This window comes from Crotalus tigris, unplaced genomic scaffold, assembly GCF_016545835.1.
Source record: "Crotalus tigris isolate CLP2741 ecotype Arizona unplaced genomic scaffold, ASM1654583v1 scf7180000018697.696732, whole genome shotgun sequence".
Taxonomy (NCBI): domain Eukaryota; kingdom Metazoa; phylum Chordata; class Lepidosauria; order Squamata; family Viperidae; genus Crotalus; species Crotalus tigris.
The window spans coordinates 664274-687116 of NW_024097153.1; the positions used below are offsets into that span (position 1 = coordinate 664274).

Here is a 22843-nt window from a genome sequence, read left to right on the forward strand (position 1 = left end):
ATCCTGGGTATATTCATGTTGAGAAAAGTAGTTGAACACCGGAATAAAAACAACTGTTTAATAAACTAATAACTGTTTGATAATGAGTGTTGGCTTACCTGAACGCCTTTTCTCAGCATGAAGAAGAATCCACCAATGGGTTGTCTCAGTCCTGCCCAATCAGACCAAGTTGTCAAGTTGTCACGCCTCCTCATTATCTGGGGACCTCCCAGTTTTCATCGACGGGCGAAGCCATTGACAACAGTATGACGTGATGACTCTCAAGCAGGTAGTAACGATAACTAACAGAACAATCATTCCACCCGGACCTGACTGACTTCTACTTAGGGAGGGCGTGGATGAGCACGTAATGAGCATGTTTTGAGTGGTTCAAAAGGAGAAGATGTTAGAGCTTGAAGCACTCGGGGTAGGTCCCAGGAGGGATACCTGTGAATTACAGGTGGTCTGGTATTTGAGACCCCTTTAAGAAAAGCCCAAATGGCTGGATGTCTTGATAAGGAGCCTGAGGAGTCCCATGACAAAATTAAGGACAGGGCTGCTAACTGTCTGCACAAAGTGTTGGGTGCCAACCCCTTGTTGACGCCCTCCATTAAATATTCCAGAACCCTGGGAATCGTCACCTGTGATAGACATACGTGTTTCTTATCACACCATTGACAGAAATGCTTCCATGTACGGCCATAACGCCGGTTCGTTGCAGGTCTCCTGGCCGCCTGTATCATAGCAATCACCTCCGCTGAGTAAGATTCCCTGGTTAGGGTGCGGCGTTCAAGTGCCAGGCGGTCAGTTGAAGCCATTGTGGATCTGGATGTTGTAGATCTCCCTGTATCAGCCATATTTGACTGTCGGGAATCCTCCATGGAGCTGAAAATGAAAGACTCACCAGATCCGCGAACCATGGTCTCCTGGGCCAGAAAGGGGCGATGAAGATCACCTCCGCTTGTTCCTCCAGGAGCTTCCTGATTGCTGCAGGAAGTAGAGGCAATGGGGGGAAGGCATACAATAGGCCTTTTGGCCACCTGCTGCTAAGCGCGTCTGTTCCTTCTGCTCCCCAAGAAGGGAACCGGGAAAGGAATCTGGGAAGTTGAGTGTTCTCCAGGGCAGCAAACAGGTCCATGATCGGACTGCCGAATTTGGCTGATATCTCCCTGAAGATATCTGGATGAAGCATCCACGCCGAATGATCTATTGTCGACCTGCTGAGGAAATCTGCCTGTCGATTTGCCTCCCCCGAAATTTGTTCGGCTCTGATGGAGAGCAGGTGTTTCTTTGCCCAGGTGCCCAATGCTCGGGCTTCCGTCATGAGGGATTTCGACCATGTGCCCCCCTGCCGGTTCACGTGGGCCTTTGCAGCCACGTTGTCTGTTTGAATCAGTACATGCTGGCCCCTGACTTCTGTGTGGAATTTTTGAAGAGCTAGATAAATCGCTCTGAGCTCCAACCAATTTATAATGTGTTTGAGATCTGCTTGCGACCACTGACCCTGAGCTATCCGGGATTGGAGATGAGCCCCCCAACCGAAGAGACTGGCGTCCGTGGTCACCTGAAGGCGGTTGGGTTCTTTGAACAGGGTCCCTTTGCTGACGGCCGATGAAGTCCACCAGCCAAGGGAAAACCGTACTTGATGGGGAACCCAAACCCGTCTGTTGGACGTACTGGTATGCTGTCTTTGGTATGGGAGAAGAAATCACTGAAGCTCCCGGATATGTAGCCGAGCCCACGGCACGATTGCTATACATGAGATCTGTTTGCCCAGGAGCTGAGAAAGTGTGGCTAATGCCACGGTTCTGTCCCTGCGTACCTTGCGAGCCAAGTCCCTGATGCTCCTGCGTCTCTCCTCTGACAGGTACACATGACACGATTCCATGTCTATTACTGCTCCCAGGTGAAGCAGACGGGTAGATGGATTCATCTGGCTCTTTTTGAAGTTGATCAGGAAGCTGTGGACCTGAAGAGTCTGTATAGTGAGGGTCAAATCCGAATGGGCGGCTGAGACAGACGGGGACTGGATCAGGATATCGTCCAGGTAGCACTGGACCCTGACTGGGACCAGCCGCAAGTGAGCCGCCAACACTGCCAGGATTTTGGTAAAGACCCTGGGGGCTGAAGAGAGGCCGAAAGGAAGGGCTCTGTACTGAAAATGGCGGTTGAGATAGCAGAATCTTAAGTACCTGCGATGAGCTGGGAGAATAGGGATGTGGAGGTATGCCTCCTTCAGATCTATGGATGTTAATAAATCTCCCCACCTGATACTGGTTAGGATGGAGTGCAGTGTTTGCATTTTGAACCGTTTGTAATGAAGGTGAAGATTCAATCCCTTGAGATCGAGGATTGCCCTCCATCCCCCCGAAGACTTTGGGACAAAAACAGGATTGAGTAATATCCCTGCCCCACCTGGCTTGGGGGAACCTCCTCTATCGCCTTGATGGCTAGTAGATGCTGTATAGCATCCTCCATGAGTCCCCTCTTTACTGGGTTTCTCATGGCTGGGCAAGACACAAAGTGATTGAATGGAATGGATTTGAACTCCAGGGACAGGCCTTCCCTTATGGTACGCAACACCCAGGAGTCTGTGGTCGTGTTTTCCCACTGGTGAGTAAAGTGAGTGAGCCTGCCACCAATGGGGGGATTTCCCTCCGAGTAATTTGCCTCGGCAGAAGGACTGACCCCCTCGGCCATGAAAGGAATGTTTGGGTTGTGGCTGGTACCTGGACCTGTCTCTATAACCTGTCCTGTCCAGTGGGCGCTCCTCTTTGGGAGTGACCGGTCGGTATGGTTGTGCCGACTCTGTTGCTGTCCCTGCCCAAAAGGGCTGCCAGCGACTGTAAGGGATGAACCGTCTTGTGGACCTCTTTGCCACACGGGAGATCACCTTTTGCTTCTGTTTATTTTCAACTAAGTACGGCGTTAGTGCATCCCCAAATAATTTGCCACCTTTGAAAGGGGCTGTGGCCGGACGCCACTTATGCTTACTTTCGGGTCTCCAATTCTTTAGCCACAGGAGTCTCCTAGCCATCACATTGGAAGCCATAGCCCAGGCTGAATGTTTGGCTGAATACAGAGAGGCATCGGCCATGTATTCAGATGTGGCAACTATTTTTGTTAGGTCCTGATGCATTCTAGTTTCCTCAAGTGGGATTCTATCCTGCAGCTGACGCAGCCAGGTGATAGAGATTCTTGCAAAGAAGGAAGTGGCCGTCACTGCCTTCACAGCCCAGGCAGATGCCAAGTGCGCTTTGCATAAGGCCATTTCAGATTTTTTATCTTCTGCCTTAAGGGCGTCAGATACATCAGCTGGAAGGCTGGCAGTGGAGAATAGCGGTGCCAGCGATTCATCCACTTTTGGGACCTCTAGTAGGTCTCCGAATGCCTTAGGCATGTCTACCATTTTGCGCTCAGATGCGCTCTGTGACGGCTGGGCTGCTGGTGATTCCCACTGACCCTGCACATTTTGGAAGAACAACTGTGGACAAGGGATATGGAGGTGCGTGTCTACAGGCACAGCAAACAAAGGATTGGTTTCCTGATCGGAGGAAGGCTGAGGGGTTGGTACTGACTGAGGGGAAAGCTTACTTGCCTCGCACGCTCTGCGTAACAAAGCCGGAAATAGCGAAGCATTAAAAAGCTCCGCCATGGATTGGAATTCATAAGATGGTTCCTCGCAATCCGACCAACCGTCCTTGCCTCCCCCATAATCTGAAACATCCGGGTCCGAATCAGGGGATTGGGAGGGAGAGACCATACCTGATTGATCCAGTGGAGGCCTCGCGGCAGTTGTTGGTGCGAAGAAGAGGATGGCCCTGGAACGGAGGGGGCTTGTTGATGACTCGCTGATGCCATGGCTTGGCACACTGCCTGTGATATCCACATTTGGAGCTGGTCGGAGACGGACTGCTCTAGCGGAAGCCTTAACCCCGCAGCAAGTGATGTGCTGGCAGCAGTGGGTGCTGCAGATGAACCTGGCAAGGCAAAGTTCTCCCCAAACACGGGTGGACCTACCTGACCAAGGGTCCGAGTTGGGACCTGTTGATACCCCGTCTCTGGTGACCATACTCTGGATGTGGATGGTTGAGGCTCTCCCCTGTCCGGTGGTACGGAGGTCGGCAATGTGAGACCTCCTTCAGCAGACAAGCGTTGGGCCTGGGAGAATTGCTTCTCCAGGGCTCAGTGGGTGCATTCAGCCAGTTTGTCGCTCGCCGTGCCAGCTTTCCTGCCAGGCTTAGACTTGGCTCTCACCTTATCTGATGGAGGCTCGGGTGTCGGCTCAGTTGAGGCGGGAATGACGTCCATGTCCAAGGAACGTGGCTCAGAAGGGTATGCCATTTCCATCGAAATCAACCCAAAGTTGCCTTTGGCCTGATTCGTTCTGCAAGGGACATCAGAGGCCCCCGCAGGGGACTGACCTACGTGGATTGGGTGGAGAAGAATCACACGTGTCCCACAGTAGTGGCGATGGTCAGGATGCTGGAACAGCCACCAGATGCAGAAGGGCAGACAGGCAATATGGCAACCAGGCTGAAGAACCAGAGCTGCTATTGGTACCACATTCTTGCTCACAGCTAGATCAGGTGATGGCTGAAACTAAGACTCAGATGAAGGAGTCAGCAATTTTGTTAATCAATCTAGTTTAATACAATTAACATTTGTAGTTCACCCCCATTATTGCATTCAATTTAGATTTATTTTATTTTATTTATTATTTTTTATTATTTATTTATTTAAATTCAAAATGGCGACTGCCAGGAGGATTGAGCCTCCAAATGGCGGGCTCTGTGAACATTCCCTTGGAGGGAATAACAGGAGGGAGGGGGGGTAAAGAAGGGGGGTATGAGGGATAGAATTAATGCTGCAGTGCAAGGGACCAGTGACTGCCACAAACGAGGTTAATTGGAATCTGCTAATTGGCCCAGTGCGTGAAGCAGGGGATTGCACCTAACAGCCGTTAGGCGCAAAAGGTTTTACCGCTGCCCCACAAGGTTCCTAATGCTTCTGCAGTGGCTTTAAGTGATTGTAAGGCCACCGTTGGGCTTTCCCTTCTTGCAGCAATAATAAAGTGTTTAGAAGTGAGATTAGGCCTTTTGAAATTCAAATGGTGGCTGCTAAGAGTCCCTAGCCGAGCCCGGCCAGGGAGAAGCCACGAGGCTGCGAAAATGAAAGAAGGAAAGGAACTGCGCACGTGAAACTGAGATCTTTCAACAACACCTTTGAAATGTGTACAAGTTAAACCTCCCCCCCCACTGTGTAGGGCAAGGTTTGTTTGCTGATTCAGCAGGATACTGAATCTGGGGAAGTGAAAAACCCACCCACCCCCTTTCCTTGGAAAGTTTTAACCTAACCCTGAGGAGGGGAATACATCAAATTCTTACAGAGGGGAAACAAAACTCTCATTAAGCTGCTAAACTCTTTTAAAGGATCCACCAATTAGTAAATTTTCTATCAGACCTGCTCCAACGTAGAGAGAGTCAAGAAATCACGTCTGTATGGGCGAAGACCAAGAAGAAAACTGGGAGGTCCCCAGATAATGAGGAGGCGTGACAACTTGACAACTTGGTCTGATTGGGCAGGAGGACTGAGACAACCCATTGGTGGATTCTTCTGACATCATGCTGGAGAAACTTAGCTTTCGTTGGCTAACTGCCAACGTTGTCAGAGTGGAATGCTGGAGGTTTGAAAGCCTGCTCATAAGACTGGCGCTGCTCATAGAACGCATCACTGGTCTACCCACCCCAGTTGACCATATTGTTTCTAATAGTCTCGCATCCATCTGTATATTTGTAAGTTCAGGGATCACCGCCTCTCTTATTGTAACTCTCTTTGCCTGCTTTGGACGTATCTGGGTACACTTTGCTATAGGATGATCCCCCAGTGCCTCCTGTCTTGTGGCCACCCCTTGTGAGTGCAGCACCCCACCCCCATCATTGATTCCTGTATGAATTGTGCTGAGGATTTCTCCCCTTTGCTAATCGTATTTCTTTGCTGTTGCATGAGACAACAGTTCTGGTCTTGCATAGGCTGCACCCGTTGCACTCGTTGTGGGTTTGTAAGCACGTCCTACCTACAGGCACGAAACCCATGTACTAGGAACGATGCAGGATTCAACAAAGTCTTTCGTTTTATTACTGTACTAAGTTGAAAAGAAAGTCAGCCCTGGGAGATCTCCCGTCCCAGTGCGCTAAATAAACCCCGCAACCACACCCATAGTCCACACCCCCAATCACCAGTTACCACTCCACCCACACCGCCCCCTCAAGCCCCTCAGCGTATAACTCCACCCACACCACACCCTCATGTCTGTCAGACCCAGCCTTTCGGTTACTCGACGAACATCACATCAGCCCAACTCAGTCCCCTAGTTAATGACGGGGGAAGGGGGAGGGAGGAACACACGCGTCGCCAGCGATTCAAAGCAGTCCTTCACATTAGTAGGTCATGGAGAAAGGAAGACGCGCGTCGTAGGCAGAACGTCATCAGCTGGGCGTCGGCAGCTTGTTGGAACTGGCGGGGCGTCGGCAGCTCGTTTGGAACTGGCGCCGGCCGTTCGATACGCGGCGTCGCCGAGCCTGCCTAGCCGCGTAGCGGTTTGTGTGGTTGGTAAGTTGCACGCTGGGTCTGACATTCGGCCTCCCCTCACCACAGGACCCCCTGGAATAGAACGTTACAGGTTAAAATATCGTTTGGGTAACAAGATCCATATACTACCTAACCCCCCCCCGTTAGGTTTCGGCTTATTTGGCCATATTTTATGGTATCTTCGGAGCAGCTCCGGGGCGAAGACCTTTTCACTCTGCACCCATGAGGCATCGGATAGGGGATATCCTTTCCATAATATCAGGTAGTATACTTTGCCCCCCCGCCATCGTGAGTCCATTATATCCTGTATTTCATACTGTCCCGGAGTTATGGGCCCAGGAGGGTCTGTATACCTGTCCCTTCCTATCGGCTTTAACAAACTCACGTGGAAGACCGGATGTATTCTACCAAGGAAGCTCGGCATTTGGAGTTACACCGTAACAGGATTAATGATGCGTATTATGCGAAATGGACCAACGTATTTCGGCGCCAACTTCTTGCAGGATACCTGTAACTTAAGATATTTGGTCGAAAGATATACCTGGTCACCTACTCGGAACTGGGTTGATATCCTACGACTCTTGTCTGCCTGTTCTTTTGCTGTTTGTCCTGCCTGTGTCAGCGCTTTCTTTACTATATACCACACTTGGCTAGCACGGGACAGCCAGTCCCCTGGCTTCTTGGCCAGGGACGTCAGTGGTTCACAATCTGGTAAGGGATTCAGATCGTAGCCATATACTACTTGAAAGGGGGTCAACCCGGTACTCTTATGCACTGCGTTGTTGTAAGCTAGCTCGGCAAAGGGTATATAGTCCATCCAATCCGCCTGTTGGTGAGATACATAGCAACGGAGATATCGTGAAATGGCGGCATTGGCTCGTTCCGCTGCCCCGTTGGTACATGGATGGTATGCGGAGCTCAACCCTTGGGTGGTTCCAATACAGGCAAGAAATTGACGCCAAAATCGAGCCGTGAACTGAACCCCTCGGTCTGAGATGATCCGTCGGGGAGCTCCATGTAATCGGTAAATGTGTTGTACAAATAGTTTTGCTAGTTGCGCTGCAGACGGCAGCCCTTTGCAGGGTATAAAATGAGCCTGCTTAGAAAACAAATCTATCACCGTCCATATAACCGTGTAACCTTTTACATTTGGTAACTCCACAATGAAATCCATGCCAATGTCCTGCCATGGCCGTACCGGATCAGACACTGACTGTAGCAATCCCATTGGTCTTTTTGGTATTACCTTTGCCTGTGCACAAACTCTACATCCCTTTACGTATGTTTCAATATCTTTTTTAAGCTTGGCCACCAGAATCGCCGTCTTGCTAGGTGTAATGTTTTTACAAAACCGAAGTGACCTGCTACTTTGGAGTCATGACATTGATGATATACTCGACTCCGCACTTCCTGAGGGATATATAACTTATCTCCATACCAGGCCAAACCATTACGACGGGTCAATATACCGGGATTCGCTGATAGCCAAGGATCGGTTACTAAGGCTGTTCTTATTTCCTCTTCAAACGTTGCTAGCTTTGTGCAGACTTCTACCTTTTTGGACTCCTTATCACACTGAGGTATGACAGCCTGGACCACCTGTTCCCTCTTGCTATCGTATTGGGGCATTCGGGAGAGTGCGTCTGCTAGAAAGTTCTTTCCGCCCGGAACAACCTTCAAACAGAACCTGAAACGTTGGAAATATTGTGCCCATCGGACGTGTTTAGGCGCTAGTTTTCTTGGTGTCTGAAGCACTGTTAGGTTCTGGTGGTCCGTCCAGACCTCGAAGGGGTGCTGCGCCCCCTCCAACAGATGGCGCCAGGTGGACAACGCCCATTTCACCGCGAATGCCTCTTTTTCCCACACTGCCCAACGTCGTTCTGTTTCAGTGAATTTCTTTGAAGTGTAGGCACACGGTCGTAGCATGTTTTGCTCATTACGCTGCAACAAAATAGCACCAACGGCTACATCGCTGGCGTCAGCCTGTACAATAAAGGGCTTATCCGGGTCAGGATGTATCAACACCGGCTCCTGTGCAAATAAGCTTTTTAACTTTTCAAAGGCCCGTTGGCAGGCCATGGTCCATTCCAACGGTTGTTTTGGCCGGGGTTTTCCAGCAGTATGCTTGGTGCGTAACAACTGAGTCAATGGTAGAGCCACATCAGCGAAGGATGGTATGAATTAGCGAACCCCAAAAACCGCTGTAATTGGCAACGAGTTCTTGGGGCTTGCCACTCTAATACACTGTGTATCTTATTAGGATCCATCTCTATTCCCATCGCAGAAACCCGGAACCCTAAATAGTCAATACGGTCTTTGTGGAATTCGCACTTTGATACTTTACAGTACAGTTTGGCATCCAATAATTTTCTCAACACCGTCCGTACCAATCGTATGTGGTCCTCCAGTGTTCGCGAGTATATGAGTATATCATCTAAGCACACCCCTATAAAGATGGTCATGCAGCACTTCGTTGATTAACTGCATGAATACAGCCGGAGCCCCTTGCAGTCCGAAAGGCATCACCTTGAACTGATAACTCCCTAATGGACAGTTAAAGGTGGTTTTCCACTCATCTCCTTCCTTAATCCGTATCCTATAATATGCCTCACGGAGATCCAACTTTGTGAAAATCTTGCCAGTGGCCAAATGGGCAAGGAGGTCTTTCATGAGAGGTAGCGGGTAAATGGGTTCTACACATACCGCGTTAAGTCCTCTGAAATCGACACATAACCGTAAGCCTCCGTCCTTTTTCCCCTGGAATATTACGGGCGCTGCTATCTTAGAGCGTGCCGGCTCTATGAAGCCCCTAGCCAGGTTTTTATCGATATACCCCCTCATTTCCTTTAGCTCTGCGAATGTCATGGGGTACATTCTGGGATTAGGCAACTTTGCTCCAGGAATAAGTTCAATGGCACAATCCGTTGCCCTATGGGGTGGCAGGCTATCACACTCATGCTCACTAAATACCGCTGCCAGGTCATTGTAAACCGACGGGTATCCAGGTCTGTCCCCATCCGGCAGTGGTTCCACAGCGCCCATCCCTTTGTCTCCACTATGGTCAGGTGGAGATGGCGGTTGAGGACCCACGGGCAACCGCAAGCGCCGGGACCCATCCTCCCACCAGATGGTTGGTGTCCACTTATCCAGCCAAGCCAACCCAAGAATGAGGGGTTCTGACATAGAAGGGACCACGATGAATCTGATAACCTCCCAATGACCACCTACATCCATTCTGACCGGCTCTGTCACCAACGTGGTTGGAGCCCCCCCTAACAAGGAGCCATCCACCTGCTCGAAGCGGATCGGGGATTTTAGCCGAGTCACCCTAATCCCCATCTGTTGCGCTACCCCCCTATTAATCAAACACCGGGTGCACCCGGTATCGAGCAATGCCTGAAAAGACCTCGCTTCGCCAGTAATCGGGCCTGTAAGAGTTACTGGAATGGTGAATGGGATGATGGGTTCACTCACCATTGGATCTTCTACTGGACCCTCCTCCTCGTATTCCTGCAACATGGGGGATATACCACCGGACGGTGGCTGCATTGGTGTCTGCCCTGTTTGGTGGGCTACCCGTGACTTCTCCGCCGTTTTCTGTGGTGTAGGCCCTGGTTTGCCGATCGCCGTTGGTGTTCCTGTTAGTGCTGGTAGCCCGCACTCCGCCGCCCGGTGCCCTGGTCGGTTGCATCGGAAACACCTAAAGACGGCCTTCGGGCGCGCTGTCTCTGGTACGGCCTGGGCGGTCCGGCCTGTGGGCTGGTCCTGGCTCCGGCGGAGTGGTGGTCTATTCTCACGTCCGCTGGATTGCTCCCGCAACCCAATGTCCAGTTCCACGGCGGCTTTAAACCAATCGGTCAGACGTCCCCCTATCCCTCTAACTATACATGCTCGGCGTATATCGGTATCCAGGCCAGTACGAAAGTGGTGAACCAGTAGACGATCCGGCCACGATCGCAGTCTCCCCACTATTTTCTGGAACTCACGGATGTATTCTTTTGCCGGTCTCCCTCTTTGTCGCAGGCCCACTAACTGGGCCTCCGCCCATTGTAAGCGGGTTGGGTCTTCGAACCTGGTTCGTAATGCATCTAGGAAGAGCCCCACATCAGCTAGCTCTCTGGCCTGGTCACTATAGAGGTCAGCTGCCCATGCAGCTGCCTCCCCCTATAGACTCGATGTGACTGCAACCACCATTGACCAATTGGACGAATACAGGGTGGCATAGCGATCCAGGTGGTTCAGTACATGACTAAGAAAGACTGCCAAGCGATCCGGATCCCCGTCAAATGTGAGTGTTATCGGGGGAGGGTTCCACACCATATTCTGGGGCCAGGGAGCTGGCACTTGTCCTCCGTACTGACCAGCCTCCGGGGATGGCCTAGGGCGAGCCCCTGCTCCTCCCCCTGTAGGTCCTGTTCCCATTCCATCAGGGTCTACCGGCCTGTTCCCCAGTCCCCGCACCCCCATTCCATAACGGGCACGCTCCGCCCCCGCCTGTCGTGCAGCCGGGTCCCGCAGCGTGAAGCGGTCGTCTGGGTGCAGATTGGGCTCTGTACCGGACAGCTGGAACTGGGAAGTGTAAAGTCTACTGTCCTTGGCAGGGCTGCGAATAGTAGCGGGGTATATACGTTCTCCGAACTGGTCCCTGAGCACATCCAACGTGTACTGCCCCGGGGCTGTGGAGCAGCTCCATTCCTCCTCGTGGTCCCCAGTTACCCGGCGCTCCCTCCAACCAGTAAAGTTCGGCGCCAACCGTCATCCGCGGCCATCCTCAGGGAGCCCCAGCGTCGGGCTAAACCACCATTCGCCCCCCGTATCCCCCGGACGTTGCTGCCGGCTTCTTGGACCCTCGGTCATGGGAGCACACACTTTTTCCTTCGTCCGTACCACCGGTGACTCCTCCCCCGTGCCGCCTGCTGCCAGGTCCTCCAACTGCTCACTGGACTCCTCCGGGTCCTCACCTATTACAGGGTCTTCTCCCTGCGTTCCTTCCGCCATGACACCCCGTCTCCGACGAGCGCCGGGTGTTGGGGCGCCTAATGTGAGTGAGGGCTGACTTAATGTAAGCACGTCCTACCTACAGGCACGAAACCCATGTACTAGGAATGATGCAGGATTCAACAAAGTCTTTCGTTTTATTACTGTACTAAGTTGAAAAGAAAGTCAGCCCTGGGAGATCTCCCGTCCCAGTGCGCTAAATAAACCCCGCAACCACACCCATAGTCCACACCCCCAATCACCAGTTACCACTCCACCCACACCGCCCCCTCAAGCCCCTCAGCGTATAACTCCACCCACACCTCACCCTCATGTCTGTCAGACCCAGCCTTTCGGTTACTCGACGAACATCACATCAGCCCAACTCAGTCCCCTAGTTAATGACGGGGGAAGGGGGAGGGAGGAACACACGCGTCGCCAGCGATTCAAAGCAGTCCTTCACATTAGTAGGTCATGGAGAAAGGAAGACGCGCGTCGTAGGCAGAACGTCATCAGCTGGGCGTCGGCAGCTTGTTGGAACTGGCGGGGCGTCGGCAGCTTGTTTGGAACTGGCGCCGGCCGTTCGATACGCGGCGTCGCCGAGCCTGCCTAGCCGCGTAGCGGTTTGTGTGGTTGGTAAGTTGCACGCTGGGTCTGACAGGGTTGTTACGTTGTTGTTCCCACTTCCTTAGTGCCTGATAAGCAGGCAGTAACTCTATGTGGCGATTAATTGAATGTTCATCTGGCAGCCAAGCCTCCTTCAGTAACTGGCCACCCTTGGAGACATCCTGGGCGATGGCCTCCACCCTGGCAAGGTCAAACATATGATTGTTGCTGGCCATAGGGACCCAAACCTGTGAGCGTTGCTCATGTCGTCTAATGGTCAGCTTGTGTTCATGGATCCTAGTTCAAACCTCCGGCATTCCACTCTGATGACGTTGGCAGTTAGCCGACGAAAGCTAAGTTTATAAAGTTTTTTCCCTTTCCGGTCAGTCTGGTTTTTTGGTTGATACATACAGGCTGCCCAGGTTCGAATCCCATAAAGGATATGGCTAGCTGATGAGAGCAAAATGAACTCGAAATGGCCATCCTAGTCTCCCATACATGTGTGTATACACACACGCACGCACGCTGTACACCAACACCAGGCATTAGAGATTGTTATTGTAAAATATCAATTAAAAATCTTTTTTAAAAGAAGGAAATGGGCTGATGTGGTTCCCATCTTCAAGAATGGGGGGGGGAAACAGACCCAGGAAACTAAACACCAATCAGTATAACATTGATACCTGGGAAGATCCTGGAAAAGATAATCAAAAAACAGATCTGCGAGCAACTAAAAGCAAACAAAGTTATAACTAGTAGCCAGCACAGGTTTGTTAGAAACAGATCATGCCAAACCAATCTTATTTCATTCTTTGATAAAGTGATTAAATTAGTAGACCAAAAAAACACCGTGGACATAATACACTTGTGGAATTCTGGGAGTTGAAGTCCACATGCCTTAAAATTGTCAAGGTTGAGAAACACTGACTTAAAGTTTGAGGCTTTAAAGGCATGTTTGCTTAATGAAGAGGAAAAACACCATTTTAGAAGTGGCCACGAGGAGGAGAAATTCCTGAGGAGGGGGTCCAGACTGCAAGTCTCCAGAGGAGAAGAAACAAGCAGATCAGACCCAGACCAAATTGCAACAAAAGAGAGATTTTGCAAGCAGAGAGCTTTGCAAGGAAAGAATTGCTACATTTGTGAAGAAAAATTTGCAGAGGAACTGTTTGCAGCAAAGGACATTTGTGCAAGGAAAAAGGACTGCTTTGCAAAAGAAACATTTTGGTGTTGCAAAAGTTTGCTATAGCAACAACAGAGACAAGTGGCTAATAGATAGTGGGGCAAGTTAAACAATTGTTAATGACTCTGAATTATTTTGCAGGTTTGTTCCAGTAGCACAAGAAGCTGTGGCTTTGGCAAATGGCCAGAAAGCAAAAGTCATTGGAAAAGGCGATGTAAAAATTCCATATTTGGAATCAAAGTTTACCAATGTGCTTTGTGTACCTGAGATGGAACATAATTTATTAAGTATGTCTAATTTAGACAAACAAGGTTTTGAGGTCATTTTTGTAAATGGGAAATGTCTCATCAAAAGGAATGGGAATATTTGTGCAGAAGGCATAAAGGAAGATAATCTATATGTATTGCAGGGACAAAAGGTTCAATGTTCCCATATATTTAAGAATGTTGCAGAGCATGATTCATGTGTTCATCTTCTGCATAGAAAACTTGGCCATGCAAGCTTTAAAGTTTTGCAGCAAATGCGAGATTTTGCAGAAGGGCTAAATTTGAAGGGATGCAAAACATATTTGGACTGTGCAGTATGCAAAGCATCAAAGTCAAAGGCATTCCCAGTTAGTAAATGTAGCACAAGACAAACAAAAAGAGTTCTAGAGCTGGTTCATGCAGATCTGGTGGAACCTATGCAAGCCAGTTTGGGAGGAGCAAAATATGCACTGGTAATTGTTGATGATTATAGCAGGTATTCGTTTTGCTACTTGCTTAGAGCAAAGACAGAGGTGCTACAACAATTCAAACAGTGGGTAAGTTTTGTAGAGAGAAGGTACAGACAGCAAGTGTGTCAGTTGCAAACTGACAGAGGTACTGAATTTATGTCAACTAAATTCCAACAATGGTTGGGGCAGTTGGGGATAAGACACAGACGTACAAATCCTTACATAACAGCAGAGAATGGTGTAGCTGAAAGAAGGAATGGTGTTTTGCAAACAATGAAAGATTCATTATTGGAGGATTCTGGTTTGAGCAGGTCATATTGGGGAGAAGCCATATTGACTGCCAATTATATAGTTAACAGGCTGTGGAGTTCCTCCATTAATAATACTCCATATGCCATTCTATATGGGAGAAAGCCATCACTGGCACATTTGAAAATTTTTGGAAGTACTGCATGGGTACATATTCCAAAAGCAATTAGAAGAAAGGGACAGCAAAAGGCAAGAAAGCTCAGGTTTGCGGGCTATGAGCCAGGGTCAAAAGGATATCGCTTTAGCGATGGAAGTAAAAGAATTATAATTTCAAGGTCTGCTAATATTGCAGAACAAAATTGGGACAGAATTAATGCAAATTCTGGGTATGTCTCACTTAATGACGGTGATCTGTTTAGTGACAATAACTCATCTAATGATGAAACAATCATTATTGAAGATGTCAATGTTCAGGGAGGAGAGGCTGAACAAGACATGAAACCAGAAAGAATTGAGACACAGGAGCAGTTAATACCACGTAGGTCAGAGCGATGTAATAAAGGAATTCCGCCTGACAGGTATTCTGCCAGCAAGGTAAAGGTTTGCAATGTGTGGTATGAGCCAAAAAGTTATAAAGAAGTGTTGGCATTACCAAAAGCTGAACAAGAAAGATGGAAGGAGGCCATGGCTAAGGAGATGAAATCCATGGGAGACCATGAAGTATTTAAATCAGTGACTTTGCCACAGGGAACCAAAGCTGTGGGTTGTAAGTGGGTATATAAGAAAAAGGTATTGCCAAATAATGATGTATAGTATAAGGCCAGGTTAGTGGCACAAGGTTTTTTGCAATTAATGTATTAATAGGTCTGATGTCTCTTCCTGTCATGAAGGGAGGAGTGTTGGAATATTCATGAACAGGAAGAGTCATGTGGTAACTCAGTCAGCCAATGTGAGAAAAGTGCTACTGAGTCTGTGCAAAAAGAGTATTGAGTTAGGAGCTGGATTTCCAGTCTCATGTCTGTCTCTGGTCTGTCTCTGTAAGAAGTCTTCAATTAAGCTATGTTGCTGTAAAGAAGAATGGTATTGTAAATATTTTTATATAAATATAAAGTTATTTGAATCAGCTAAATGCAGTCAACTGTGAGAGCTTCTGATTTTTTTTTTTTTTACCAATAGAGAAATTAAAATTCTCTAACAAAATTATTCCCAGATAATTGAGCAAGACGTTTCCCCATGCATATATCACACGGATCTGCACTATATATGGGTTCCAAGTGGGAACAAATCTGAAGACTTTGTCTGTCATTAGCACATGATATTGATAGAAAAGCTCCAGAACAAATATGTCAATGAAGACTCAATCATCCAGGCCAAAGGGATCTAAATATTGAATCGTAGCAATGAGACCAAACTTTGGAGAAAGTCACAGAGCTGACTTGGTATAGCAACAAGAGTTGATACATTCCAACGACTCTCTGACTCTCTGCTTAACTAATTTTGCTCTGACTGATGATTTTGCTTGGATAAGCAACAAAACATCTCAAATTAACAAAGTTTGTTCCAGTTGCCATGATTCATTCTTTACATACCTTTGGCCTGGATAATTGAATCTTCATTGACCTATTGCTATGCATTCTGGGGAGAAACCCCTGAAGTTGGTGTGGCAAGAGTTGATACATTTCAGCAACTCTCTGACTCTCTGCCTAACTAATTTTGCTCTGACTGATGAAGTTGCTTTGATGAGCAACAAAATGTCTCAGATTAATATAGTTTGGGACAGTTGCCATGATTCAACCTTTACACACTAGAACAAATAAACAACTATACAATATTTGAAAGAAACATATGGAAAAACAGGGTAACAAGAAAAAAATCACTCTAGTATTCTTATAATGAAGACTGATGAACCCAACTGGATTCCAGAAGGAACTTGGGAATGTCCCAAAAGATTTGCTATATGGTTCTACCAACACCTTGGAATCAAAGAGTGGCCAAGACTCTGGACAAGATTGTGCCTATATGGCATCTCTTCATCCATCAACCCCAACACTCCCCATAGTTCATAGAGGAACTGTCGGTTTTGAAAAAGATCAAGAGATACCTAGAGTGCTGCTGGATAAAACTTAGAGCAACTATTAAGGCCTACCTCATTGTGATAAGAGCAGCGAAATTGCATTATTTCTCCTATTTAAGTAAAAGAATTTAGCAGCTCAGTGCTATCAATGCAACTACCTGTCAGTTAGACTCTTGTCCCTGTAGCTCATAGGTCAGCAAACCACGGCTCTGGAGTCGTATATGGCTCTGGAGCCACATGTGGCTCTTTGAGCCTTTGCCTGTGGCTCCCAGCCTCCTCCACCAATTGCAGAGAGAGAGAGACAGAGACAGAGGCACTTGCGCTTCCCTTCTCTCTCTCTCTCTCTCTCTCTCTCTCTCTCTCTCTCTCTCTCTCTCTCTCTCTCTCTCTCTGTGTGTGTGTGTGTGTGTGTGTGTGTTTGTGTGTGTGTTTGTGTAAAAAAGAGAGTGGCCTCAAGCTGTTCTCAGACAAACTGATAAGCTTAATGGGTGGGGCTCCTGCCTTTGCTGTGTCTCAGCAGGAAGCAGCAGAAAGCAGCATCTCTCTCTCTCTCTCTTTCACACACACACACACACACACACACACACACCCTGAGTGGGGGAAGAGGACTGGCAGACCAAGGGCAGGAGAGAGCCAGCACAATAAGAATGAGTGTCAGCTTGTCATGAAGCCAGCTTACCAAGTGAGCAGAAGATCGGAGAGAGTGAGAGAGAGGGAGGAGAGAGAGAGAGGGAGGAAGGGAGGGAGGGAGGGAGAGAGAGAGAACTCATGCACAGCTATTTTTTAATTAAACACTTCAATCAAGCTCTCCCCCCTTGTGCGCATAGGCACGTGCACAAGTTTTGCAGCTCCTAGTGTTTTCTTTTCTCTGGGAAACGGGTCCAAGTGGTTCTTTGCCGACCTCTGCTCTAGCTCATAAAAGCCTCAGAACAATGACCAGCAGGTGGATTCAGGCAAAGATAAATCCCTAACTGCAAGAGGGAGCTTCCAAGAACATTTCATGGAGGCCCTTATTTGCACTCCTAAAAAAACTTTCACTCTATACCACCTGCCTGGACAATTTTCATTCAGGTTCCCATCTCTCCTTTTAGGGGAAGTGATAGATAAGGTGGTTGCTTGGCAGCTTCGGAGGATGTATCTAGTTTTTTAGTCCTCCTTCAGTGAGGTTTCAGGCCAGGCTATGAGACAGAGGCCACAAACTAATGGATGATCTCTGGTGAGAGCAGGTTGAAAACAGTGCAATGAACTTGACTCTCCTTGACCTCTCAGCAATCTTCAATACTGTCGAACATGGTATCCTTTTGGGCTGGCTATAGAGTTTAGAATTAAGCAGCAAGTTCTATGCTGGTTTAGTTCCTTTCTTCAAGGCCATTCCCAATCAGTGTTGATAGGGAGTAAGATATCCAGCCTCTAGCCACTCTTGTATGACATATTGCAGGGCTCAGTACTCTCTTCACTCCTGTTTAACATCTAATGAAGCTGCTGGATAAGACCGTCCATCACCATGGATTGAAACATCACCAAAATGCTGATGAATCTCAACTTTATATATCCATATCTGAGTGACCTAAGTGATGCTGTTGCTACCCTCTCACAGTGCCTGGAGAATCTAGAGCAGGAGTGTCAAACTGCCGGCCCACGAGCCGGACGCGTCATGAGGAAACCACGCCCACCCCGTTGCCGATAATGGGGAAAAAGCTTCGATACATCACATGACATCATGTGATGTCGAGAGTTTGACATGTCTGATCTAGAGGGCTTGGATGGGGGACAATGGGCTATGACTAAATCCTGGTAAGATTGAGTGGCTTTGGGTGCATGAAACTTCAAAATCTGGATATTTGACAATTTTAGTTCTGTTGCACTCCCCCGTTCAGAACCAATTTACAACTTGGGGGTTCTCCTGGACTTATTTCTGCTTGAAAATCAGGTTGCAGTCATGTCTTGGGAGACCCTTTACATAGCTTTGGTTATGCACCAACTGTGGCCTTTCCTGGATCAGGACTCCTGCACTCGGTCACTCATACTCTAGTATATCACTCATTTGGATTACTGCAATGTGTTTTATGTGGGACTACCCTTGAAGTGCTTTAACTGGTACAAGATGCAGCAGCATGAGCAATCTTGGGGGCCTATAGAATGACCCATGCTTCATGAGCTGCACTGGCTACTTTTGCAGTTTAAGCTATTGGTTATGACCTTTAATGTCTTTCATGGCATAGATCCAAACTACTGGATGAATCATCACTAAGACAAGTCTGTCCTCCTCATGCCGGCAAAGAAGCCTACTGAGGATACCATTGGTCAAGGAATTCTGACTAAGCTTTCTCTATTGTAGCTTCAGCCCTCTGCAACATTCTGCTTTCCAGGGTGAAGTCTGTCCCCACCTTCCTATCTTTCTATAAGGGCATGAAGACCTGGCTCTGCTGTTTGGACAGGGGATCCAATGGGGGAGGGTATCATTAGAGGTGGCTGCCACACTAACTAGCTGACCCTACCTTCCCCCTGAGCTTTCTGCTTCCTCTCCACTTATTTTTTTTAAATTTCATAATTGTACTTCTACTGTTTATTTATATTGTTTTATTTCTTTACTTTTTTGTATTTTATATCTTTTTTTTCCCATTTTATTGTTGTAAGCTGCTCAGAGTATCCCCATGGCAAGATGAGCAGCAAATAAATTTACTGAACAAAAAACAAACAATGGCAATTAACATAAAGTAACACCATTTAGACATTTTATCAATTTGACATACAGTATTGAACAATATATAAAGTATCAGCTTTAAAATATATTAATTTGTAAACTGTAGTAACATGTATTATAAAGTGTGCTTTATTAATAGGTTAAATCCCCTTCCTTCTGCAATCATTTTTCAATATTTTTCCTTATTTGGAAATAATAAAATATTACAAAATGAATTATAATAAATGTGAATGGAACAAGCACAAAACAGGGTATGTGTAGGAAAAAGCACTGAGGATCAGATTTAAATTGTTCAGTAAGATGTACAGGAGCACAGAAAAGGAAATGTAATATCTTATAAATCACTGTGTTCCAACAGTATTTGATTACAACCATGTATTTCCTGAAATCTTTATTTAATGTTATTTGGGTCCTACAAATAATCTAAATCTGATAATTCTCAATATCAAAACTTGTTGAGAGATCCAGAAAAATTAAAGAGGAACCTGATGCTGTAAATTTGTTGGATTATACTTGGATAGCTTTTATTATTTTTTTCAAATACTTCATGGCTTGCATAAATGCTGTTACTCAATCTGATTTTCTGAGTTTGCACATAATGAAAGATTAACTTACCATACTAGTAAAACTGCCATAGCATGCTAAGCTACAGAATGGTTGGCTTGTTTATGATTCCATGAACATAGCAACATCCTAAGACCACAAAATAAATAAATAAATAAATAAAAATCTCCTGTCAACTATAGTGGAATATGCATACAAGTAATTATTATTTTCGCTGCTGAATGGATTCTCCTCACCCATCTTCTAGCCACTGAGCCAACAACAAGAAAATTCGGGCCACATCTCACGCATTGACTTACAACTATTAAAGCAGCAAAGAAACAGCATTGTAAATAAAATAATCGTTTTATCCTACCTTTTTCTACTAAAGAAATCTATTTTGTATGCAATAGGCTTCGGCTCTGATCATTGCAATCTGATATAATCTTGAGAAAGCTTCTCTATCAAGATCTCAAACAATCCAGGTTCAGAACTTTCAAAGGCCAAGAGCCATCTCTCTCTCGGTATTAAGAGATGTACTTACCTTGTCAAATAAAGAGAGCGAGAATTAAATGAAAGCAACACCCGAAAGCTCGTCTTAGGCTCACCCTGACGACTATTAACTCCCGGAACCCTCTGAAAGACAATTGAAGTGCGCTTGCGCCTCAATCCTTCAAAATACTTTTTTTTTTAAAAAATCACTCACCAGAGGCTCATACGCATGCGTAGGCAAATAGGGAAGTTCAGTACTTAAATACGCCTGCGCAAAGAGTTCGGGCGCTGTCAAAATTTTGTAATTCTTGTTGGTATTACAGTGGTAATCTTCAGAGCGGACACCATAAGGATGGAAGCAGTGAATGAGTTGGGAGTGCGCTGAGGTCGACTTTAGTGGTCACTGCTGAAAGTTTGCAAAAGTGCCAAGCATTTAAGGATGGTGGGAGCAGATCTTGCGCACGTGACTTCCGCTTGAATAGCAATTTAGCAAAAGTCTCTTGCATGGCAAGAGATCTCCAGATATCATTCAAGAGAAATAAAATACAAAAGGGGGAGGGGTATTTTTTTAGAAAATGAATGCTTGTGTTTTGCATCATTACCTGGAAGATATATAACCTCTCTCTTTTACATCGCTTTTACTAAGCACTGACATATAGTGCATAGCCCGGGTGCTGTTTTCGGGGTGGGAGTAGGGATGTGAGAAAATCGCAAAAACAGTAACAAATACTAACACAAATTACAAAGCATGAAATATGAAAAGACAGTATGCCTAAAACTAGTTTTACTTGTTCATAATTTTCCATCTTTTCAAAATATTTTTATCTCTTCTATAGGCTAATGCAGATTCCTACATTATCTTTTAAACATGTTTAAAATTTTCCACTGATCTCTTTTTTCAGAATTTCATGGATCTCATGTATGATTTTGAACATCTCACTTCTCATCTTCACATACTTGTTTTGTGATTTGATCCTCTTTCATCTTCTTTGTATAGCCAAACACCTCAGGGTTTCTTATATTACTGATAATTAACTTTGAACTTTATTCACAATTCATTATCTTTACTGCCTTTCTAGGAATATTCATTTTTTAAAATCTGAATAAAAAAGAGTTAAGTGATAAGAATGAGCAAATATGGATTATAAAGACTTAAAATATTTATTAGTGATCTGCATACATGCATTCCAGTTACTTTGAAAGAGACTGAAAAAGATAAACGGGTTTAAAATTACGCAACTCTGAATTCTGCTAACAAGGATGTTGATCAAATCGATCTCTCACTCCAATATTTAAGTGAGATTCCCTAGCTCACCTTCAAAAAGCAAATGAACTCCATAATCCGTAAATTGATATTATGTCTCAATAGATTGTGCTTTGCTTTGAAATTTATTATAGCTGACATTTTAGAAGGATGATTGCTAGAATATTGTTTGATACTGGGACTGAGTAACGTGAATATTGACAAGAAAATGATCAAGAGACACAGGTTGTTTCTTGTTTTTTTGTGTCCATAGTTTAATTTGGTCTCCACCTATTTGTTTTTCATAATTCTACACTGTTCCAAACAACAACTGTGTCAGAAATAAAATTTATTTCCCTGCACCTTATACAACATATTGAAGGTAGAACCACAAAGCAGAGAAATGAAAGATATTGTATTTCCTACGCTTTCAGGATTTGGGAGAAGATAGGTGATTTGCTGTACACCTGTGGGAGCTGTGTCCCTGTGTGTTGTTAGTCCTTCCTTGTGAAGTCAAAGAAATATTGCTAAGTGGTGTTGAAAGAAAACTCTTCACGGTCCAGTCCAAGCTGGGAATAAACAAAAGGGAACTGCTTTAGAAAGAAGGTTGTAGTTTATTGAAGAGCAGAGCCAGGCAGAAATGTGGCTCTGGGAAAGCTGACCACAGGTAGCTGGGAGTGATGGGGTTTTATACCTTCTTGGGCTTTTGAGGTTGTTTCCTGTTCCTGTTTGAGGTTTTGTGTTGGAATATTCATGAACAGGAAGAGTCATGTGGTAACTCAGTCAGCCAATGTGAGAAAAGTGCTACTAAGTCTGTGCAAAAAGAGTAATGAGTTAGGAGCTGGATTTCCAGTCTCATGTCTGTCTCTGGTCTGTCTCTGTAAGAAGTCTTCAATTAAGCTATGTTGCTGTAAAGAAGAATGGTATTGTAAATATTTTTATATAAATATAAAGTTATTTGAATCAGCTAAATGCAGTCAACTGTGAGAGCTTCTGATTTATTTTTTTTTACCAATAGAGAAATTAAAATTCTCTAACAGGTTATGGGCCCAGAACTTACTAAGGACTGCATTGTAATTTAAAGCTGGAAGAAATTGCCTGTGTTTAAAAAGTATAAGAACAAGGCAGAATTAGCAGAATGGCTGTAATGGAATTTAAAGAAAGCTGTGTGCCTCGTTTGGGCCAGAAGAATTACATTGTGTGGGCTGCAAAAATGGAATGTTTGCTGAAAGCAAAAGAGCTGTGGTATATTGTTGAAAATCCACCACAAGTGTTTCCAGCAGTGTTTCAGAAAAGCCATGATCAAGCTATGGCTTATCTCATCTTGAATTTAGATGATGATCAATTTCTTAATGTTACAAATTTAAAGACTGCAAAGGAGCTATGGTTGAAGTTGAGAGCTGTGCAAGTGAATGTTTCTGCATGCAATATAGTGCAATTGTCAAGAAAACTTTACAGGGCCTGTTTGCAACCAGGCGAATCTGTGGAAC

General features: G+C 46.0%; 1 protein-coding gene across 5 annotated transcripts in view; it reads right to left on the reverse strand.

Moving 5' to 3' along the window:
• EXOC3 (exocyst complex component 3) overlaps positions 1-20314 on the reverse strand; it is a 138321-nt gene extending 118007 nt beyond the window's left edge. Inside the window, exons 1-3 of one of the 5 annotated variants that reach the window (XM_039355608.1) lie at positions 20163-20314; positions 19691-19768; positions 136-6642 (exon numbers count right to left, since the gene is read on the reverse strand). In XM_039355608.1, the coding sequence (XP_039211542.1) occupies positions 1688-4051 (2364 nt within the window). In that variant the 5' untranslated portion in view covers positions 4052-6642; positions 19691-19768; positions 20163-20314 and the 3' untranslated portion in view covers positions 136-1687. Of the gene's footprint in view, positions 1-135; positions 6643-19690; positions 19769-20162 lie in introns of those variants that run through there. The other 4 variants (XM_039355609.1, XM_039355607.1, XM_039355610.1 and 1 more) reach the window with 4 other exon arrangements.
• Positions 20315-22843: the final 2529 nt, after the last annotated feature.